Source organism: Gallinula chloropus (genome assembly GCF_964237585.1).
Source record: "Gallinula chloropus genome assembly, chromosome: 2".
NCBI classification, from domain to species: domain Eukaryota; kingdom Metazoa; phylum Chordata; class Aves; order Gruiformes; family Rallidae; genus Gallinula; species Gallinula chloropus.
The window spans coordinates 148813645-148838824 of NC_140086.1; the positions used below are offsets into that span (position 1 = coordinate 148813645).

General features: G+C 39.8%; 1 protein-coding gene across 1 annotated transcript in view; it reads right to left on the reverse strand.

Moving 5' to 3' along the window:
- Positions 1-25180, reverse strand: part of PARD3 (par-3 family cell polarity regulator) — a gene marked incomplete at its 3' end in the record, with an annotated part of 453440 nt that overhangs the window by 87039 nt on the left and 341221 nt on the right. Inside the window, exon 22 of the mRNA XM_084260488.1 lies at positions 11035-11292. Within this exon, the coding sequence (XP_084116614.1) occupies positions 11035-11292 (258 nt within the window). The remainder of the gene's footprint in view (positions 1-11034; positions 11293-25180) is intronic.

Consider the following 25180-nt stretch of genomic DNA (forward strand, 5'->3'; position numbering starts at 1 on the left):
AGTAGGGGGTTGGACTAGATGAGCAATGGAGGTCACTTCCTCTGGAGCAGAGGAATTTTTAGAGATTTTTTCTATACCCATACACAGACATAAACATGCACACACAGAAATTCTGCCACATTCATGTGTCTGCATCTCATTCTGCACACGTGCTCTATGAATGTGGACACACACTCCTGTATGACATGCTACACAGATGATGGAGGCATCTGAATCTGAGAAGGAATATTAAAAAGCATAAACATGAGCTCAAATAAAGTAGGATTATTCCTGACACTGAATGCTGTCTCAGTTTTACCTATTTTCCTGTTAAATTCTGACATCTTAAGCTGCAGCAATTTTAACTACATCAGAAAACTGCAACTAATGAAAGCTAATGAAATTCAGTCTGTGTGAACTGTTCAGTGTGGCTTAAGAGAAGAAACAACAACTTAGCTCTGACCATCTAAGCAAGACATTTTTTGAAATTCTAATTAGGCTGGATTGAGGAAAATCGCTATAAAGAAGAAAAAAACGCCCCTGCCCTAAATCACAGTGCGTGCACAGAATGGACATCGACTACATCTGCCCAGTTTGACATGCTTTTCGCGAGTGAGAGATGAGCAAAGGAAAGTAAGACTGCGATTGTTCTCCAGCCGCTCCCAGAAAAGGACCCAGGTACATTTTGCAGCTATGGACTGCTTCAACCCCCTGCGTTCTGTTGATGCCGAGTAACCAACCGTCGGGTGTTACAAAGTAAAGGAAGGTTTTTCTGGATACTGCTCTACAGGGAGACCTTCCAAGAAGAAACATGTTATGAATCTCAACTTGAAATAGTAACACAAATGCATTTTGGGACTAGAAATTAGCAGAGTATGATAATGTAGACAAAACTTAGATGAACAGCCCTACTAAAGCGTAAGGAACAATTTCTTTTAATTGTACATCCTTTCATAAAATGCCTTTGCATAAATTCCCATAATTGCTTTTCTTCACGATCCCCAAAGATTTAGATTTAAAAAAAACCCATTACTTACAGCAGTATGTTAATTTCAAGTTAGTTTTAGATGAACTACAGAGGCCTAACTTAGCAACTGTGCAATTTTACTGACTGTATCAAGTCTCTTAATTTCCCTCTATTGCATCTCCAATATTTTTGCCTCTCCAATATTTTTTGCCTCAGTTGTCATCTATAAAAACATACAGGTCCTCAATTTTTACTATGCCTGTTTTAAAATGTATACTTTATCAGATACAAATACTGAAAAAAGTATTATCTAAAGCAAACTCATGGAAAATTGCTTCCATGGGAAAGAAGCCTCTGTCTTAAGTACAGTTTTAAAAAAGTTGGATCAATTAGCAATCTGTGAATGTTAGAAACATCTTAACAATGTCTCAAAGATGAAAGAGCATATCACAGAATGAAGAAAGGGGGGAAAATTAAATTATGTCTGCAGTCATAATGAATCAAAGCCCAGAAGGTGGTCTCCAAATCAGCAGGTTTTGATGAAATATTAAGGAAAATGATTATTGATGAAAAATGAATAAGCTCTTTTTGATTTTAGCAACCTTTAAATCACACTTTGCTAATTAAAATAGCTTCAATGCATCCCTCCATTCCTTGATGGGCATTTAGCAATCCTTAGAAACGGGTGGGTTAATTTGACAACATTTTAGCAAATATGCAGAGTTTATCTTAAGCAAGCAGACACAGCACGGTTTAAGATGATGTGCAAAATAACACATAGCTAAACCTTCCTTTTCTTTATCCTTGTTTTCACGTTTTTTTTTTTACACACTACATCTACTAATACAATTACAAAGTAATGACAGGCAGCTTCTGCTTGTTTCTTCTGCAACACCCAGTAATACATGCTACAACTATTAATGGGCCATGAACTATGGCTCAGGAAATAAAGACCGATGCTACCATTTTCTGTCTCCTTTGTTTGCCAGGTCAGATTGCTTTTAGGACAATTACTCCTACTACCTAGGAGGCCTGTTACTGCGGGGACTGTGGTCCTCTGTGAGTAAATTTCCTTCCCAAAGATAAGTGGAAATGAGAAGTGTTCAGGGCATTAGTTCTCATATCCCTTGAAGTCGTAAGGACTCTAATTGCTTTTCAAAATGTTGGTAGTAGTAATTCTGCTCTCTCTTTTCATCCCAGCCTGTGCTGTGCTTCCTTTTAAAGGAAACCTAGGAATGAGGGAAGGTTGTAATCAAGACTGAATTGCTGCGCACAGAAGACATTTCATTACAGAATGTGGTGCAGCTCAGGCACACCATGCATTATTGTTACAAAACTATATGCGAAAATAAAAATGAAACAACATCTGTTCATTTGCTTTTTCCTTCACAAATTAAGTCATTTATGTAATATCACTATAAACTGGGCAGACGAAATACCTATCCATTACAAATAACGTGATCTATTCACTCTAATAACATTTCATATATCCATCATGTGAGAAAGACTTTATGAACACATCAGATTGAAATGCTATTTAAATGTCACTAGTATTTTAAGGAATGAAAAGAAAATTCATGGCAAGTAAATAAGTCTGATGTTAGAACAACATTTTTTCAAAAATACATAATCATATACAATAGGTCATGCAAGAAACCTTTTAATGTCTCACTCACAGTGTTTGAGGCTTAAGGAACAAGACTTCAAACACCTTTATAAGCCAATTCTTTAACAATAGACTATGAAATATAAAGCTCCAGTAACATACAGCTTTCTGAGTAATGAGTAGAAAAGCATTTTCATCTTTCCCACCAAGAAAAAAACTGAAATGATATCTTTCAGCAATTTCTCAATTTCCAGGGTTTCCAATGCAGTATGGTTCATAAGCACTCATTCAATAAATGTACAGGATGTTAACAGGAATTAACCACTGTTGCACAACATATATGTAGTGATGTTCTTTTCCTTCCTAAAATTTACTACAGAGGATTCATGCCCGCAATTAGACTCCACCACTTCCGCCAGTGCTGAACTACTTCGACCGTAAGCAGGATGCTTTTAAGTCACATAAACAAACAAGACTGTCCATAAGGGTGAACACTGCAGTTAAATATAGTCCGTTGCATCTGTGAAGGAGATACCATTCATAAAAAAGAGCAGAACGGAAAACCTTCCCAAAGCCTCCGTTAGAAGAACAGACATAAAAAAAACCCAAAACTTTACTTTCCATTCAGTAACCCACATTAATTTACAGAGCGAACTTCAAATAGTACCCATAGATTGAACTTGGCGAATGCACAGCACTCCCTCTGAGCTCTGCCTGTGCACCCCTCTCCTACAGTCAGACAACTCTCTAACGCCAAACCCCCAGCCTTTAAACACTTGGAGAGCAGAAGCCTGAATCCTTCCCCAAAGAGGAACAGATGGGTTGACTGGAGGCACATAAAAGATGGAAGAATCATAAATGTGCATTCTGTTTAGAAAGGGCCACATTCAACAGCAACAACAAATTAAACTGATTAAATTATGGTGTTCAAGTGCTGCGTAACATCAGTTCACAATCCAAATTTCGGTTAGCAGGACTAGCAAAGAACAGATTTTAACAGTTTACACTGGTAGGATCAAAGCAGCTGATTTAATGAACAGGAGAGCCTTTGCTTTTTCAGCTCTGTGCACTCAAATATTCCCCATAATTTTCTCAGGATGAAGAACTCCAAATTGTATTGATGGCATTAGTGGGAAATAACGATGTGCACGTTACACACGCAGCTGGTTTTGTGGACTGCAAACTCAAGCCATACAATAACCATTCCATGCCTTTTCTAGTTTTTACATACCATTCGGTTACATACTAGGATATATAATATAAGGTCTTTTGTTTTTAAATTAAATGCTGCCTTCTACCATCTGAAAGAATGCAAAGGTTGTTTTTCCTCCAAGCAATGAAACACCTAACTGATCTATATCTGTGTGCAAATTGCCACCCTAATATACCAACAAAAAATATTATATATAATTCAGTTACAATATATTTAAAGTCCTAACAGATATTCTGCTCTTCAACAGATGAAAAGTGACAGGTTTTGATCTACCTTTTATAAGTATAGCCTCTCATCATAAGTGGTAGCTAAGCTGAAAGAATTGAAAGTCACAAACCTAACCGGATATTCCTGATTTCCAGCAAAGAGAGCTTGTTAGCAATTGCTCAGAAGGGGAGCACTAAGACCACGTTCGGGTGGGCCCCACTTCATCCCCTTGTCCTGTAACCTAGAGCGGGAAGTTCATCTCTCTCTTATCTTTCTGTGCATTTGCCCACTGCAACCATTTGTAGAGGTACTAACTCGGGCTGCTTTTGTAAAAACAAACAAATAGTAGTCACACTTCAGATTACATGGCAAGCTGGCTGGAGGAAAGAGGAAGCAAAGCCACCGGGGTTTAAGTGAGGCTGCGGCTGTGGTAAATGGAGAAAGACATGGTTCTCACAACAGTATCAGTGCTTGGTATCTATTCAGAAAGAAACCAAGACTTTCAAGTAATTAAACAGGAGACCTGAATAGAGTTCACTGTAAGTCTGCCATTTATTCCACCAAAGAGGTAACCCAAACAGGGAGTGCAACTGCATACTTTCACAATAGGGAGCCTACACAAATCCTCATGAATTTATATTAAAACTTGTCTTATATTCTATCAAGATGGAAGAACAAAAGAAAACAACCAACCTAAGATAATAAAATGCCAATGCTAATAGTGTCTATTGGGTTCTAAATACACGGGTTTGTGAGAGACCAAGCTAATTTTTAGGCAGTCCTGGGGGCAAGGATTACGGGCTTATAGGATGAAGGGTAGAGGAACAAAAAAGCCCAATGTGTTACCGCTAAAGTGAAATTAAACCCCATGAAGAGTCTCATAGAGGCTCTAACTAATCCTTCTCCGGGTTATCACAGACAGAGGAGGAAAAATACCACAATGACTTCCAAGTATTATTTTCAGTTTTACATGTTAGAGAACTGCAAACAGTTCATTAACCCACTTCTGTCCACTGAGTTGCTTGGAAAATCTGTTTGATTATCCCGTAGTGGCATAGCCACCATTTCTTAGGCCAGGGAAGTTTTTCAGAAGTCAGACTCCCATAGGAATGAAGCTTCATTATGCCACAAAAGGGTGATGCTCATTGGAAGATAAGGATTTAAAACCTGTTACTACTAATTTATGAAACCTTATCAGTTATTTAGGAGCTTGGATAACAAACAGGTCCCTGCTTGCAACCTATTTGAGTATTTACCCACATGAGCAGTTTCTTCCCCTTAGAGCACGTCATCGGTAGGGCTCTGTTGGCAGAGTGTGATAAACAATGCAGAACAAGGGATCTAGGCGTAGGAAAACACTTCCACACCAGTGAACGGAAATAAATGGAGGAGGGAAGAGCTTACTCATAATGTTATTCAACCTAGGTTGTTAGTCTTCTGCACTGGTCTGCAGGTTTTAAATGTCATTGCTTAGACGGTTTACAGTGCTGTAGCCTTCATGAAAGCGCTCTTCGAGTCAACTTTCAGAACTGTCAAAAAATCTCTTCATTTAAGAAACAAGAACTATCCTAGCACTTACAGGATGCATCACCCTGAGTAATAACTCCTATCTCCATCTCTGGTGGGCCTGGCAGTAAGGTCAGATTCCTATGCATGAATGATCCCACAGCCTTAAGAGCACTCCTGTGACTGACACTACTAATAAAGAAGTTTAATATAGCGGCACAAGAGCCTTGTTTTTTTAACAAATATTTATCCAGGCATGGCAATATAGTATTTCATAGCTTTCATGACCCATTCTGCTATTATGAAGAGTTATTTTACACACACTAAAAAGACAGGGTCTGCTTATTTCACTTATTCCTGTATTATATTGGAGTGTTTCTTTCCAGTTTCTGGGATTCATTACTCTCATGCCAATTTTAGCACAAAGATACTACTGAGCAAATAAAAGTTAACATCTAAATAAAACGTTCTCCCTTCGTTTTTGGGAAAGCAGCAAGTGAAGTATATGGCCTGATATTAAAAACAGCATCTTGCCTCTTTGCACCAAACAGATGACAGTTAAACTAAGTGAGGTTATTTTCAGTTACCAAATATTCCTTTGACATAACTTGATTTCACTTCTGATAGAAAAGAAACCAGTTCATAAAGGTCTCCCTTTCTAAAATGAACATTTTTTTCTTTTTAATGGCAAAATGCATGCAAAAAGCATATGATTATGGTATTTATGTTTCCATTAAAATGTCCCCAGCAAGCTGGGGGAGTCTAGCCTACTATTTTCAAGCTATTTAGATTTACAGCAGCACAGTGCCTATTTTATTTCAATTATATTTCAGGACAATGCACTCTTGGTGGGAAATGATTACACAGTGACAGGCAGTAAATGTCCATTAGGAGTTGTCTTTTTACATACTGCTCAGCTATGGATGTCAGGTGATCGCTATAAAACCCCATTGTATAGCATCATTGTCATCTACATGAAAAACACTATTGATCAGTACTGCAGCTTCTCTGTATGATGCAAAACATACTAGAAACATTTTTCAGCTAAGCTAAGAGCTTTATCCACAAGAACCCAGTTCCTGAGACACTTCTTTCCTGAACTGTAAAATAAACATAGATTATACGTGCCACCTCGATTTCGCTCTGTTAATCCCTATCATAAGAAGTTGGTATGTGAAAAAACTTCTCAGCAGCCTGTCTCTGTAAGCCATCGACGTGCAGGATGGAGCTAATGTTGCAAGGACAGATGATGTATATGCAGTTATACTGATCACCAATCATTCCCAACAGATTTTCTTTACTTATTTATTTATTGCTAGAGCTTTGTTTCCTCTGAGCAATAAACTCCTCCCCTGTTAAGGAAAATCATCTGCTTTATCTCTTTAGGATCAAGACCAGAAGACAATCGTTTTAGTTCTACTGGAGAGACTTGCTATGTCCAGTGTAAATGGAGTTTAAAACGTGCTTCAAGATTGACCGAAGCTACAGATATGAATGAATTATGTAAGAAGTACAAAATAAAGAATGACCCATACTGCAACTGCCTATTTAACAGATAATAACTAGCACTGAAAAAACAAACCAAATAAACAACCCCACCAGTACCCATGAATGACTTCACTCGCATCCAACATGAAGACGTTATAGAATTGCTTTAGTGCAGACTTAAATCCTGTAAGGATATTCTTGAGTAAAAATGTACTATTTAGAGGTGTGTGTGTATGTGGGGGGGTGTGTGGGGGGGTGTTATAGCCATTGCTGGTAAGATGGGTGAAGCAATGTTACTTACATCCACATACTGATGAGCAAGTCTTCAATGAACAAGTTAACATCTCTGTCTCCCTTACTGCATTTTGGCATTATACAATCTACTTTCTAATTTAGAGAAGTGAATGGACAAACTGTATAAAGAGTAACTATTTCCTTCTTATCGTTTTATGTTATCTGTCTGCAACAGCAGTGCTTGGGATGCTACAAATACACAATACACTCAAGAAGGAGAATGAAGAAACAGACATGGATTTAACACCGGTTTCAAGTTAGTAGCAAAACAGCTTAGGGGACCCTCTGCCTGACAACTTGACAGTACCATCATTTGGTGGAGCACTGTAATAGTTGTCCTCATAATATCTGTAAACTTGCAGAAAATAATAAAAAAAAAAGGTCCATTATTCTGACGAGCAGTTTACATACTTCTCCTCTGCTTTGTTAGCATTCATATGCCATGACACAGTTAAACTTTCATCAGTTGGTGGCATGTGTTGATGAGAATAAGAGAGAAGTTAAAGGAATATTAAAGAAAAACAAACCCTGACAAGGCCTCACACACAGGCGCAGTAATTCTCTTGCAAGTTAAGAAAAAAATTGTCCAGCAATGGTATGCAAACTATTATGGGACATTTTGTTACAGGCTTCTCTGTAAAAGACTTTTAAATAACCTTTTGGACATACTTAAATGTCAAATTTTGTTTGGCACTAAGCACCAAACTGTAATAGAAATAACATTTCCCATATAAACAATGCTGCTTTTAATATGAACGTGCTGAAGATTTGAGACAGCCTGGCCATTACCAGCTCCTGGCAGTTCAGCGCAAGGGTAACGCTCTGCAAGTGGTTTCTTTTCCCATCCACAGAGGCTGGAAGCTCCTGTTTCTATTTAGGTAACCTCTGAAATGTCCAGAGGAAAGGGAAGGAAGGCAGGGCAAAGAGCTAAAACACACTGAAAATAATCCTCACCACAGGTGAACACTAATGCAAACAGTATTTTAAGGATGCAGAACTGCAGCCAACTATTTCTCCTTAATTTTGTTACTTCATTAGCAGCCTAAATCAGACTGCAGAGAAGAGAGCTCCTGGGAGAACAGCTCCAAGAGGCACCTGGATGATGGTGTGGAAAGAGGCACCACAGAAGATGCCAGGTGAAGGGAGAAGGTCTCACTGCTGGCAAGGGACAGCGAGAAACAAGTTGCAATGCATATGGGGTGAGGAGCCAGGTATCCTGCAGGTAGGGAGACAACACAATTAACCACCACCTTGGGCCCACATGGCCATAATGATTTCTTAAAATGACACTCAGATGATACGTTATTACTACAGCTAAGATAAAGTCTGTAAAACACAGAGCAGCCTCAGGAAGATAGCTCAGGTGCAATCCAAGCTCTCCTGCTGAACATTACATGCTCCCAGATGTCCTTCACACACACTGCAGAAGACTGAAAGCTCCTCCCCAACAGCTGTTACATCTACTCCATGCCCAAAGCAGTGGACATAGTCGCTCAGTGGGTGGGCCCAAGATGTAGACCTGTCTTCTGGGAGAGTTGAGCTTAAGACTCTGCAGGTCACTGCACCATCCCTCAAAAGATTTTCCCAGAGCTGTGTGGTATTCACCAGCTCCCCTGTTGCGCTGTTAATAAAGGTGTGAAGAAAGAGGAACAAAAACCCCATACACTAGATACCTTCATGCCTCAGACCCCTGAACAGGTACTTCAGCAAATATAGCAAATAATAGTCTTTTTCCATCTGAATTGTCTATTTTTTTCCAGGTGTTTCTTGCTGAATGTGCAAACACACCCCCTCCTCCCCTTTATCAGAGGACTGGGGGTGGCTTTTCTTGCCCAGTTCTAGTCCCTGACTTGCATTTTCTCCCTCTGCTCAGGCCCGTTGTGTGTGCTGGGTCCTTCCTTTTGTCACAGTGCGATCCCGCTGTGAGATACGGGGCCCTCTGTGCTCCAGGAGAAACCTGAATGTGCAAAACTACCACACTGCTCGTCAGCCCTACCCTGATGATTAACATCAGATTCCCCCGCACCTCCGTTATCTTCAGTTTTACTCACTCTTTCCTGGCTCTTTTATCAGCAATCACACAGAGTTAGCTAGGTCACGCAGGTCTTCTATTTCACCGTGCCAGGTTTGCATCAAAGAGCTTTTTTTTTTGTTGATGTGACATTGATGCCATTCAACTCCACCATGAAACGCTGCCTTTGCTCTAACAAAAACAGCCACGAGAGTCACCACGTGGCAGCCATATCCAACCAAGCTATCTTGATTTCCAAAGGCACAAAAGTGCTGAAATGTCATGCACCTGAGCATACCAGCGCCAGTCAATATAAGGCTAAGGAATATAAAATGTCAAGGGCACAGAAGAAGCTGTCGTCTTTTAAAATTATTTTGCTTCCTGTGCTGAAATAATGTACATATCCACAATATATGAAATGTTTATTTAATATGAAAAGTAGACCTTTCACAAGGTGCAATGCATGAGAACGGTGCAATTCAGAAAATAAAAAGGCATTTGTGCTACTGAATTTTAGTAAAAATGTATGCATTTCACAATGCATCTGAGAGTTTCTATTTGTCATATTAGAGGAGATATGTTTTTAATCAATATTAAATAAAGGAACTTTCCAAAAATAGATCCAGTGGAGGGTTAAACCCACCAATTTCAGTCCTCAATTAAAAGGAGTTTTAGACAAATAGCTGAACTCTGCATGACAGCTACTTTCCTTAAGACCAAGTACAAATGACTCCATTACCACCTAGAGCAGAATATGCGAGATGAACACCAGTCCTCATGTGGAGCCATATGGAGCTCAAACACTGCAACCAAAGACACTGCTTTGCTGATTTAACAGCAAGTCCAGTGTTTTTCTTCTGGAAAGAATGGGATGTAAAACAAAATGATGAGTGAGTCTACTAGGAGCGAAATTAATTAACCTCTGAATGAGTTAACGATACCTCCCTCACTAGGATTTTAATGTTAGTTTTTGTAAAGCTGAGAAAATGCAGAACTACAAGATCATAGATGTAAGCCAAGAAAACAGATGTATTTTCATTGTTAAAGTACAAAAAAGCTGTGAATTTTGCCTTTGGTTATTTCTACTTTATGTTAGTTTACATGCCTATTTTAGCTTCAGGTTTTCAAATGAACTCAAAATTCCCTCAACAGAAACAGCAACTTTGCACAATTTCTGCATAAAACCAAACATGACTTAGTGTAACCACAGGAAGAGTATAAATCATAAGCTACAGCCCAAAAGAGAAAGCAACTCCCAAGACAATCTTGAAGTTTACTCACTTGGGTCTATACGTAATCAAAAAGCTCCACCTCTTAGACTGAAGTTCAGGACTAGAACTAGAATCCAGGTAAGCTTTAACTCCCTTTTGATTTAAACAGTAAGAACTTTCCAGAGTTTTCGTAACTGCCATGAATAAGTTGGAGATGTATTCCACAATCACATCAGTTAGAGCTCTGACAAATAAACCAGATAGCATTACAGCTTTGAATGCAATCTGAATTATACCAAATGGTAACTCCAAAATTCCAAACCACCTGAAGAATGAGAAGAAAAGCAGCAGCTATGCAGAAAATAACTTTCACGTCCCATTCTGTTACAGTTTGATTTGTGTGAGCTCAGTACTTCTCCACATAATGGCTTTTTAAAAGGCATTAATAAAAAAGCAGTTTTGACTTTCCAACTGATGTATAGTCATCTGCGTGACAAAAGCATTACCAGGGTGGATTCTGAAAGAGCATATTGATTGATGCCTGGTGCCTACCTGTCTACAGGTGAAGACTTTGAATTCCGTGGTTTCTTCACTTGGGCATACAAGGCTTCCACCGTCTGCCCTTCCCTTGGGCTCTGTGGTCGGGTGTTCAACATTATTGTGCCGCTATTTGAAGAAGAGTCATAGGAAGCAATCCCAGCATACATTGGGTCTGCATCACAGCCAAACGTCCGGTTAAAATCCTGTATCTCTGCATAGTCACGTTCACGAGCTTGTCTCTCTCGAAATTCTCGAGTTTTTGCTTGAATTCTGAAAAATTAAAAGAAGGCTGAAACTACTTTTCCCCCCTGTCATGTGAAAGCAGCAGTTAGCAGACACTTTAGGTAGCCCATCGTAATGAAAACCATTAACGTGTTTCCAGTTTCAGTTTGTCATGGGAGTCTCAGGTTTACCTTGGATATTGAAGTCTAGATCGAAGCAATGCTACAATCAACACTGGCCTTTAAGGAAGAAGCCTGATCATCCACCATCTGTTCTTTCATTAAAATAAGTTAAGTTAAAAGATGAATAGCCATAGCTGCTGGTAAACAGCATTTGCCTGTTGTTTCATGCATCTTAGAATGCTGGTGCTGTTACCTGACCTGTCTGAGAATTGTCTGGCACCATTTGTACCGCATTGTACTCCATCGAAACCGAACAGATTTAGTGGTTCTAATGCCTGGTTTTACAGAGGAATTTTACCGTACTTTCTTGGCCCAATACTACAAAAGCCATACTTCTTTCAGAATTTAGAATACTTTGTAAAGATAGGACACATAGATATATATTTATGTATGTATGCATGCAGTAAACAGCAGAGGTAGATTCTTGTACGAATCGTGCAAAAAGTGCATGTTTTGCTTAAAATGTAAACAAACTGAATCTGGCAGCTCTCAAAAGTAGGCAGTTTCTTCTCAGAAAGTAACAACATATGCCTTATGTTAAAGTTGCAAATGAAAGGTGACAGTGCACTGGGGTTTTGTATCTAGGTGCGCTCGTTTAGCTGCATGATAAAAAGTGACAGATAAAAACAGATGACATTTAGGAATCTGACAAACATGAATTGAGCACAGGTCATATTTTCAAAAGCACACAAAGCTATTACTAAAATTTGATCTGGGCTTCAAAGTTTCTTTGGCATTTTAGAAAATTTGATGTATCACACACACATGCACAGCAAACTGAAAAAAACCACAACCCCCCAACATTGTCTCCCCAGACCAATTTAATGCTCTGTCATCATTGCAAAATGAAGCACTCAGCTGTCTCCTCCCTTCCATTAGTAAAATGTGCTCCTTTTTCATCTAATACAGCCACGGCTACACAGTGTGACAGCATCCATCCATTCAGACTACAGCTCTATGCACCTCTGTTACGTGCCATTTCCAAAGACAGCTTGTTCACCAACTTTGAACAAGAGCAGCCTACTCAAAGCCTCTGTCTCTTTTGAATGCGAGCCTTGTCTCTTTTGAAAACAGAAAACCCTTGAAGTTAGGTAAAACTTTGACATTTTGAGGAATTTTAAACTTAGCCACAATCAAGATTAATCTTTGCAAAAAAGAAAAGGGGATTCACAAAAGGTGGGATTCAGGCTGCAGTTTAAGACGTCAGAATTTAGACACCTGCAGTAGCTGAGGTCACACCAGCTAACTGTGCAGGCTCCCTTTACAGCTCAGGGTCAGACTCCAGTTACCCAGCTGCCATGCCAGTAGGTGTGTTGGAGTTGCTCTGAAGAGGCTTTTGATGCTGTTGTTTAGGTCTTCATTGGGAGCCTGGATACTCAGCCTTGATTAGGCTCCTCAAACACAGAAAGCTACAGCCACCTGACATCCCCAGGTAATCCAGCTGCTGGACAAGAAGGACTCCTTTTGGCCCCCGTCACAACTGCCAGCCCCTCCACCAATGGCTCAGAGTCTGTGGTAATTCAAATGACACAAGACATCTGCGTTCAAGCATGTGAATCAAGCCCTGAGCTGGTATGTGAACATCTAAATTTAAGTGCCTTTCTCAGACTGAGTCCCACAGAAATCATTCTTTCTCTGCTAACTAAGATTGCTGTAACAAAAGCAAGGACTAGGAGCATAGCACAAATAGGCAAACCTATTTCCCCCCCAAATCCTACAAGTAGTGACCAAGGATATTGATTTGGGATACAACTGATCTCCCTTCAACAGCCACTGCCACCTGCATTGATGGTTCAGTGATTCATTTACATGCCCCAAACTGTACCTCAGCATGATTCCTTTTTTTATGGCTACTACTACGGACTTGCACACCACAGCTCTCACTCATATTAAGTCACAGTGGACACACAACTCACACAAACACCAAAAAGGCATATAGAAGAAATCTGAGAAAGTTTCTCTTAAACATCTTTTAATTTTGCAATTTTGAAAATAAAAATATTTTCTTTACTGATTCCTTTTTATTTTCTTAGGGAAAAACAGAACTGAAAACTGTAACACTGCAATGTAACACTGCAATTTTGGCAAGATCAAACTGGAATTGTGTTTTGTTTAATTTACAGTGAAGGAAGATTCAGGTTTAAACACAAGACCCATTTCAAATTTAAACCATGTTTCTGCATGCTTACTTTAAAATAAAAATATATGTTTTACATTGTCCTACACTCCAAAGCTGCAATTCAGAAGTGTTACAACCTTAATCACTTGGAAGGTATCTATGTGTAAGGAAAAACAGGCCTGAGAACGATCTGTGGTTGTTGATTCTCTGCAGGTTTCACGTCCAGTTTTTAGTCCTGTGTTAATTACCCTGTGAAGGAATGCATCGTCTACTGATACGTGTCCTCTGAATGGGAGGAGCAAAGGAAATTAGAAATTTCCTAGACATCAGTAGGTTTAATTTTCATTTCAGTGGACAACGTATCAGCATCTAATGGAACACCAACTGACACCAGTTTGAGAGAAAAAAAAATCCCTGCATTTTAGATGATAACCAAAATTTCAGTGCATGAAATGTGACAATATAGCAATAATGTGGTGTAGAGTAATTCGGCCAGGAGAAAACATTGTGATGTGAAGTGGTTGTTATAAATCAGATTTACCTGGTGGTAACTGGCAATACTGGCCTCGGTGTTACATTGAGCGATGCTGGTGAACTTCCTAACTTTTGACCATGAGTCTCACATCACTCTCCACAGGTGGAGACATAAGTGTCTGCCATTTCATGTTAACCAACTTTTCTTATTGCTTATCAGCTACTTGATGCATTTGGACACAGCAGCGTTTGCAGCAAGGACGTTAAGCTTTTCCCATGCACGGTTCAACGAGGGACACTTATTGTCGCTCAAGAGGGAGAGAACTGATTGTTGAAGTGTTATGCAAGTAATTATGTTCATATCCATCAGGAAATATGTAGAATTAAAAATCAGACTCCAAAAGCATTATAAACCTTACTGTTCATTATAACCAAAATAGCCAGTAATCATTTGCAGTAACACTTAACAACGGGTAACCCTAAAGTGAAACTTGTAAGATGTCTGACTATACTGAGATCCAAAAGATTCTGATTTTTTTTCTTAATTAATTTTCTGTTCTTTAAGTTTAAACCACTGTGCAAGTCCTATCACTTTCATATGACAACTTTATAGGTATTGTGATTACTTAGGGTATTTTTGAATATTGTTTAAAATACAGCTTTGAGTTTGCCTTCTCCAGGACATACTGCATTTAAACATTATGCCCCCAAACTTAAAGGAACCAAATGACCAGGAAAAACTATGTAGATATGATTTTGAAAAGAATAACAGCTATCAGCTGGGTACTGCACTATCCCTTTTGTAATTATAAAACTCTGAATATATTTTTATATAAGAACCTGAATTTAATGTAGTGGCGTTTTGGTTTTTTTTTTAATGTTGATCCCCCCTCCTTGTGCATGTGTGTGTATATTCATGATAGGGCCTAAGTAATTTGTTGGCACATACTGCATTGAGTATGCATACAGCAAACGCCAGATTACCGTGGGAAAGACTGAAACAAATATGTAAACACACTGTGCAGCACAGATGGGAATCTGGAATGTGCTCTGTCCTTCAGCCCTAATCTGGAACACTCCTGCTGTTGAAGTCCAGTATCTAGAGAAGTGTTTGACCACTGTACTTTGGTTTCACAATGTGGATATGTGCATTAAGCAGTCTTCACTGACTTCTATCCTTCATACTGAGGCACAATAAAAATGCATATGTCTGAAATCAGCTAATTTTGAGGATTTATGGCCTTCCTATGGATTTTGTGGGGGTTTAACAATAATAATATTGCTTAGCATTCATATAACTCCTTTCATCTTCAAAGAATTTTGCAAAAACTGCTTATCAATTTTGTAGTGTTTAAATGAAACTGAACTTTTAAAAACACAAAAGCTATCCCAAGAAGTTTCTAAATCCTTCTTGCTGAAGTGTTAATACTGAAAATGTCAACAACGTACTGTCGTGCTTTTGAGACTCAAATTATAATGTTCAGTAAAGTATACACTATCCTCACACATTTGTGTGCCTCTCAATTCAAAAGCTAATGATAACTCCTTCAAAATGACAATATTGTTAGCTGCAGAACTTCCTATAATTGTTAAAAGAGCTTTTCATTGCAAACTAATCCAGTAGTGATAGACATACCCATTGTACCGCAGCTCCTATCCATGGAAATGGTGGTCACAAAAGTATGGAAAGAGCTTTTGCACTGCTATCTCCAGCAAGCAGCTGCCACCTTGTTCTCTTCTTCAAAACACTGGGAGCGGGATTCAGCTTTCAGGTGAGGGCAGCCACTGTTTTAAACACCTAAATTACAGTGCTGACACAGGTTTTGGGCTTCCAGAAGAGTTGGTCAAGATTAAGTCACACCTAGGTGGTTGCCCACACAGTCTAGAGAGCAGCTCAGCTGAACAGTGGAAACGTGGCTGCTTCAAGGTGAAGCCAAAATCTTCTCCGGGCTGTACAACTGAGTGTGTGCCCTTGACCACAAAGGGCATTCAGCCATGTAGCTCGCATGCAGATACCAAATTAATAATATTAGTCTGTGAGCAAAATACCTCCCTGATCCAAATGTTTACAGCAGTTCTATCTGGACTAAACTTTAACCTTTTTCCATCAATGGAAAACTAAAATCTGGGGTGTTGGCAGAGCTGTTACGAGCAAAAATGAATAAGCAAAGTTGGCAAAAGCAGAGAAATCGACCTTAATTTCAGGTAGTATTAGGAGTGAAATTATAAATCTATTCCCAATCCCTTGGGAGCTTCAATCCCCTTTGTGGGATTTGTTCATATTAGTGATTCAGATCCTTACAGAAAATCACCTACTTATCTTAATTGATGAACACAGCATGGGAAGGATCTTCATGGCTCGTACACTACATTTGCTGTTGCAATGGAGCAATGTCCTACCCTCAGAGCAGAGACAATGTTGGCTGCTGTTTCTGGTGTGCAATTGCTTGGTCAATTCAATTAATCCTCCTGCTGCTGCCAGGATTCGGCTATTGCCCAAGTGATAATCCACAACCTCTTCTTTTCCACTGAGGCTCACTCATTTACAAAATCAGTATTGAATGCTTGCAGTTCCACATATGTGAGATGGCTGACAATGTTTATTAAGGCTAGGAACAGCATTGTGTAAGGACAGAAGCTAAATGACAAGGCATTCACCACTGCCAGTTCTCAGTTCTTCTGCCATCAGACTGGCATGCGTCAGGATGATGGATTGAAACCAGAGAAAAACGACGATGTGTTTATAAAGCCAGTCAGCTTGTTTAAGTTAGTCAGACGGGATGAACACATTCAGTCCAATTTTTGCCAGATATAATTTCTAATAAAGAGGTCAGGAGGTGTGTTGGCCAGTAGCCAAATCTTGTCAAATTTGTCCCCTCCTCCTTTACTAGTAAAAAATACCTCGCAGGCACAGAGCGCCAGCCACTAAGGCAGGTCTTACTGGTTCTCCTCCCCCTCTCCTCTACTGCCTTCAGGTCTTTAATGGCCCTTTTTCTAATTTTTGGCAATCAAGTCAATATGGGAGTTTGTCCTCTCATGTATTTTTCTTTGACCTTTGTCTGGTTCCAAGCAGAATTTTTCTGACAACTACTCTTCTAATGAGGGTACCTTGATTATAGGCATTATTCTGATTTCCCTCTGAACCGGCATATAACACTTAGCTTATCACGATTAGAGGTAGGCAGTTACCACAGCTAAAACCATCTCTCAGCAAAGTTATCTGCTTTTCTGGGAAAATAACTCCAAAGGACCACTGTGGGCAATGGATAATCATGGGCAGCAACAGCAGTAGCTTGTGAACAAGAAAGACATCTCCTTTTCCTTATTTGCCCACTCATTTCATTCAAAATTTCAGCATATTTTTTAAAAAAGTCAGCAAATACAGCATGTAAACCTAATTTTTAAATTGGAAGGCTGAAGACCAACGTTTTTCAAGTTCTTAAAAGAAAAAAATAAACAATTCTGCCTTATCTCCTGTGTACATACATGTGTGGCCAACTGGCTGAAATATGGCTGTCCTCTGATCTCAAACACATACAGAATGCGGTCAGCTTGCTACGGATCAGCACAGGCACAAGGGGCAAAATCAGAAAGGCCAAGGCACAATGTGAAATAAAAGTAGCAGGGAGCTCTAAAGATAACAATAAATCATTGTGTAATTGCATTAGCAGTAAAAGGAAGAGCAAAGAAAAGGTTGCTCCCCTGCGCAGTAGTGAGGGAACGATATTGACAGATGATGCTGAGGAGACCTAAGGCTTAATGGTTTTTTTCTTTGCATCTGTCTTCACTAAAATGGTTGATTGCAAGCAGGTGGCCAGCACAATTGATACTGCCACCAATAACAAACAGATCTCCAATCTAACAGCTAAAGAAGTAGCTAGAAACTGGTTATGGTAGTTAGGCTTTACACAACTGTCTGAGGCAGTCTCAGACCTTTTTCAGTAACGACAAGAACCTGTTGATGGGAGCTGAAATATTGAAAGACCAGAAAAAGTCAAGCATCCCTTGAAGGAGGAGAATTACAGACTCATCAAGTTTTACATCAATCCCCTTTGAAACAAATTATTGGTAAGCACAGAGAAGATAATGGCACAAGCAGTAGCCACCGTAGATTTATCAGGAACAGATGTGGTCAAGTCAGTTGGATTTCCTTCTACAACACCTTAAACAGCCTTGTGAACAGAGCAGAAACACTATGTCCCCGGGTAAGAAAACCAGCCACGGGATGGACACAATGGGTTGAACTAGGCAGTTCCCACAGAGTATCTAGGGAGTAGAGCTCAGCAGTTCACAGATGGATGGATCGGGATGTTTTCTACATGGATGTCTCTCTGAATTAACTCAGGTTTTTCATTATTAATTAGAACGCTATTGAATCCACAGAAAACCCAAATGAAGGAACTTTGGAGGAAAGGATTAGCATTTTAAATGTTCCTGAAAAATAGATAGAGTAGGCTTTAAAAATAGAATTAACTTCAATAACAGCAAATGGAAGGTAATTTACATAGTTAGAATAATTAAGCACACCAATTAAAAGTAGGTGTAAAATCTGTGACTTGCTTTTTCAGGAGTGGATCTGGAAGTTCTACTGGATAACAGACATGAGTCCACAACATCAAGAAAAAGATAGAGTTGGTGACATAACAGCAGTCTCTGGATACATAAGGAGGAAAAGAATCATGCTTTCCATCTCTAATGCAAGTACTAGGTATTTAAACTGCAGCAAGAATAACTGAGACAAGATACTGCGGGCAGGGGAGCTTTCTAATGAAAAGGTAGTGGGAAAGATTGCCATAGGAAGTTGTAGACTATGTCATAATAAACTGGAAAAAAAAAGCCCAGGAAGAACCAAACATCTTGTAGGAATGACATACACAGGAGATCCTACCTGTGAAAAGTGACAGGATCTCTCTTTCAGATCTATAATTCTGCACCTACATGGAAATTTTACACACATATATTTCCTATATATCCATTCTATGCCCACAGTGAAACAACAAGGACTACAGATAAAAAGAAAAGAAAAGGGGGGGAGAGGGGCTGTGCACCACCTCAAAATTAAAGACATGGACCTACACAATCAGTCTTAATTTTCTGTCTCCTTCAACAATCACAGCCTATCTGCCAATTAGACTCTACGATAGTACTTACTGTCTCTGAAGTTCCCCCCTCCTGAAATCCCACATGCAGAAGAGATACGGGAGAATTTCAAAAACCTTTAATGAGCTACAACCCAGGAGGGCTGGAGTTAAAAATAAAATTTAAAAAAAAGGCAGGGGAGAATAAAGGTGATTACTATAAGTGCCCTAATACATTAGGAAGAGAACAACATGCTCATTTTTTATAAGGACTTCATAAAGATGGTCATTAAAAAGGCAGTAAAGTACAAATGAAGATGTAAAGAAATGAAAGAAAACACAGGAGAAAAAAGTAAATATTATGTGTATATGGAGGTAAAGTGCAAACACCAATTTGAAACCAAGTGACACTGATGAAACTAAAGAAGACATCAGAATCATTTCCTCTAACCTAGTGGAATCTCTCATGTATTTCACCCCTACCTTCCCTTATCCTCTGACCTTCTTGATTCATCCTTTCCAAAATGAAGGTACATCCCCCAGCAGAGTATCTCAAGCCTGGTTTCTTGGATCTTGGGGTAAACAAGTGAAAACCCTTGCTTATTTTGATTTTAAAAATCTGTAAATTACCACCTTCCTTACAATTCAGGGGAGTTTCTAGACTTCTTTGTATTTAACAGCCTGCAGCACTTCTGGTTGGAGAGTATGTCTGCTGTGTTTTTTTAACGGATATGGTTCAACCAAAGCTGACTGTATCAGACACACAGACAGTATAGGTTCTCCCATCCCCAAAACAAACACTACCATGACTGCAATTTTCTTTCCTTATTTTCATGTTTGATCTAAGGGTCAGTGACCCCAGCAGTGGATGATCACCCAGATGGGCAACTGGGACAGTTATCCTGCTGGGAGCCATGATGCATCAAAGAACGTTACTGCTGTCTGTAAGCAAAATGGAATTTAGTTTTTCTTTTGCATTACAAAACCGGCCAGAAGAGCTGATACTTGCACCTACAACAACAGATCCCTGATCATTAGATTAATTCCACTCTAATCTCCATTTTAGCTCTTTTGCCGGACTGAAGCAGAAAGGAAGAAGATCATGAGATTCAGCTATGGCTGAAGCATAACTTGGGAGAGCTCCTGCTCTTATTGCTCCTCATCTTAAGAGCCCTGGTTTCCTCTCTCGCATAGGCTTCCTTGGTTCACTTCTCCATCATTTTTCCTTTCTTTTTTTTCTCCCAACTGGAGAATAATGCAGAAAGCTGCACTGGTGGGTAACAGTGGAATTCTGCAGTTACATGTGTAAGAAGCAGCTGTTTCTGTGCATGCAAGAAACAAAAGGACACAGACACACTGGATAGCAAATGGCCCCATATATCATACCATAAATCAAAGCAGTCATTTCCAGGTACTGCAGGCAGTAACTGGAGGTCCAGCTATGATACTGGCATCAGTTAGTTGAACTAGGCCTAACCAGTACCTACGGTCTTCTAGCTGAAGTCTAGTAACAAAAGAAGGTATAAAATTCTGCCATGAGCTCTATTTCAAGCCCATCATTGTGTGCTTCTAGAGTATCAAGTGCCCTAAGCCTGAAGTGGGAAAATGAAACAGTCTGAAGGGACAATAAAATACAACTAAAAACCTTACAACAAAGCAAGAGATTATGTGAACCTCATCCACTGAAGTGGAAAGAAAGAAAAGGTAAAAAAACCACTCCACCAATAGAGAATATAACTTGTAAATCAGCATTTGCAGATTTAAATTTGCTCAGGACCCCAAATTAGCATCCACAGCATCTTTCAGGATTCACTTCTAAAATCTTCCTGGGTCACAGCGCCGAGTGACATACTTGTTCTACGAGTGAGACATAAAACTACAGCATGGCCAGAAACAGCAGCAGGTTTCTTGTAACCCATTAAAAGGTTTGTTCTACTAACTGGTTACAAAATACAAATTCCAGCTGTGGTGCAGAGGGAGGACCTATCTGCCTGTTGTGAATACATTATTAAGTGTCTTTCTGGTTACTCAACTACTGGCTGCTCTATCTAAGAATTAGGAGAAAGGAGTGGGTTTAGTGCCCTATCTTACTGTTAAGACTCCTGTAGTTCAGCCTGGGAAGTCTGATGGGTTTTCACTTCTGCTCAGCTCAGCAACAAGTTCAGTAAATTAATAATTGCCGTACAACTTTTAAAATTCTCATTTAAGCATTTGCTATAGCAACTCTACCTGTAACCTGCCTTATGCTAAAGTTCTTTGCATTGGGAAGCGAATCACACATACTAGTGCTCTTGCTTGGAACTGAGATCTGTAACCGAGTGCTGAATTCATGTGATCTGCACGACACCTCAATGAAATTTGCAACTCAGAATATTATAAAGACCACGTAAATGTTATTTTTAAATATGTGGCAAGGAAACTGGACAGCCTTTCCCCAGTATAATGACTTAAATCACTGTGGAGGAATAATAGAGCAAATACACTTTTATTATGATGTCTTAAAAATCTATATAATATGTACCTAAAGAATGTGAGGAGCTTTGTTTAAAAAAAACACCTCAGCAACTATTATTCCACAAAAGCTTCAATACACGTATCTCCCAGAGTCAGTATTTTTATGGAGTGGAACTGGTCAGAAATGTTTTTCCAGAGCTCCAAATTCTCATGCTTCATTTCTGTGTTCTCTTACAAAAATTACTGCCCTTGATTTGTTTTCACATCCTGCACCTTCCTCCATTATGTAAAATAACACTGCCAAAAACAATGCTACAAATCTCAACAAAACTGGAATATCCCTTGACAAGCAGACCCCGTCTCAAAATAAGTGAGAATGAGAAACACATTGCTCTGATTTTCTGATTCACAGAGGAATTCTTTCTCTCCTCTCTTACAGCCTGGGAAGGGGGTGGCATTTTTATCAGAAAAGATTTTGCACAAGTCACTTTAGACAATATCTATAATTTGAACGCCTGCAGTAATAACGGACTTGGAAGTAATAGTTTTTGTGAAAGCTGTTAAGTGGCATCAAAATAGAGCAGCAGCAAAACTAAAGCTGAACCTCTGCATTATTTAAAGATACAGATAACAATTAGGCTATGTAAGAAACAAAAATCCTGTCCCCATCACAGTATGTTGCCCTTTTTCCTAAAAGTAAGATGAAACTGCTTCGTGAAAATATTTTGCTTAAGGGGAAAAAAGTTGGGGTTTTCCAATAAAAATATTATGGTCTCTCTGGGAAATCTGGAAAGACACCAAGAGTGTCCTGCTGTTCAGCCCCCTACTCCATCTGATGCTTTAACAGTTCCAGATGGCCTTTACTACAGGATGACCTCCCCTCTATTCTTTTATTATGACCTTTGGGTCACAAATTATCTATAGGATGCTGCTGTCATTATCTAAGACACTGTTGTACTCTTTCATCTGAAGAGTAAAGATGCTTAACATTAAAACTCATCTTTGTTAGGCTGACCTTCCAATGATGATCAAAACAGACAGTTATTCCAATCAATGTCACTGCTGGAGAAAATATGTTTCATTTTTTGCAACGTTGACATTAAGAAACTAAGGCATGGCTTTAAATGAGATCACTTTTGCAATTCTACTTGGCTGGTGAGCATAGATAGCATGTTTTACTCATTTAAAATACAAAAATATTGCTGGAATGGTTTTCATGAGGTATGCTGATTAAAGGGACGCGGTGGGTTAGTTTGTTGTAAGTTATTGATGTGGTTTTCATGTAAACTTCATTGATAGGAGGTAATAAAGCGTTACGTAGGTTTTATTAATTATTTGTCTTTCTCTATCATCATAGATGGAGCACACTGAACTTGCACAGGAAAATATAATAAATAGCCCCAATGTACTAAATAAAGTAATAAGGTTAATTTCTTTCCTGCTGTCAGTAAATTCATGTTAGCAGTCTCTCGTCAGCTTGACATCAATTAATGATTTTAATTCCAGACTCTTGTCACAGTACTCACCACCCTTTCGTCTAATTAAAATGGATGATGCATGATGAAGGGAAAACACAAGACTTCTGTTCTTGTTGTAACATTTCTATTCATTAGTATACTTTTACAACAAAGGGCTTGTGGCTTTAATGGCACTAGAGAAAGATGAAGAGAAGTTTATTATATGATGGAGATAAAGACCCTTATACCCTAAGGAAACATATAATACAGGAAGCATTTTATGGAATGACCGACTCCTTCAGCAAAAAAGTATCAGTGTTATTTCAGCTACTAATGAACAGACAGAATGTTTCACTCTAAATTTAGGAAAAATCGTTACGTGAACAACACACACTGAAACTGTAGCCTTGTTTACGTTCGCACCAAAACGTTGTCAGCCTATTGATCGATCTTCAAAAGTAACAGCAAAATCTGCCAATGCAGAGACAAACGCGTGATCCGCCTCCCCCGACGGCATCTCCGCAAGCCCACGATCCCGGGTCATCTCTCCCACCCTGGCAGCTGCACCAGCATCGCCTCCTACCTCCAACCACTAAAACCATCTCCCGACCCCCCGTTATAAAGAGACTTTCCGCCAGTCGAGGGCGAGGCGGCAAGGTTCTCCCTGCCGTACCAAGCCCCAGGAGGTTTCCGTCCCGCAGCCCCCCAGAGCGCCCGGCGGGGCGGCAGCCGCGCCGCAGCCGTGCCGGGAGCTCCCTCTCCCGGCCCCGCGGCCCCAGCCGGCAGGCGCCGGTCCCACGGCACGCCCGATGCCAGCACTGGTGACATTTGCACAGACGGGGATAAAAATAACAGCGGAATTATGTAAATGTAATTCCCTTTGTAGCCTAAAGGAACAAAAGGTTACGTTTTCCAAAACAGCAAGGGGGGGTGGGGGAGGAGGGGCACTAGCAAAGAACCGGGTTTCTTTTCCAGATGATAACTATCCACACACACGTATGAAGCACGGTGTGTTGCTTCGCTGGGTGTTAATCTTCCTGCAAGAACCATAGCAGTGACTGGAATCATACAGCTGTTTTTTTCAGAGCAAAGGAAGCTCCTGGCTCCAAAGGGGCTTCATCATGACTGCTCCATCATCCTCCCAGCATTTCCAGAGCCTCTGTCACAGTGCTTCCACCAGAACAGCTCTTTAAGTCTCCTCCAAAAGGTTTCTCCTTATCTCCCACAGACTGATCCTCACAACACAAGTGGTTAAACATCTGATTTTGCATCCATTTCAGTGGAAGTTGAGGAAGAGTACAATACGAAGATTAAAATACTTATATAAGTAGCCCAGAGATTTATAGACTATTAGTAAAGCTCCGAAGCCAGGGTATTAACCAAACAGAATATATCCTTTAGACTCTTTTTTTTAAGAGGGGAAAGTGTCTCTAGAGGCAGATTAAAGCATAAACACTATTGGCCCATAGCTGGAATGACATACTCTGAATCATGAGATTACATTAGAATTGCAACTTTCATCTTTTAACCATTATCTAGCGGTGAACCACACTGGATACAGCTGGATTTGTGGAAAACTTCACACAGAAATAGGTTTATTTCATTCCTCTGCTATCTACTACCCAGGTACAAAGAGTGAAGCTGGCTGGGCTCGGGAGCACTTGCACTGCTAAAGGAAGTCAGTCCAACGCTGAAGACACGGCAGGCATGCATGGGCTTGCCAAGTGTGGCTCAAGAACTGCACGTGGCCTATCTGAAGGAGTGCAGTCCACAGGAAAAGGGTTTTGATTTGCTGAAGATTTTAATCTTCAGAAATGTGTCAGAAATGCACGAGGGCAGGCAGGGGTGTGTGGGGGGAACTAAGCCAACAAAAAAACCCTAAAGAACAAATCCAAGGAAAAATCCAAGGATGAAAGAAGGAAAGATGAAGGTATCAGAACCTGCTGTTAAAGGGATGTCACTCTCCATCAAGGGACCCCAATAAAAAACAGAAGGCAAAAACACTGGGTTTTCTTAGCAGTTCTGTCTTCACATCTCCTAACAAAGAGCTTATGTTACAAGGTCTCGAAGAAGTCAGAAAATATGTCAGGGCAATCAGGTTGCACAACACCAATGGACACATTGGCTGTATATAGAGAAAACCCTATCCTGGGGGGCCTCAAATACCAGATG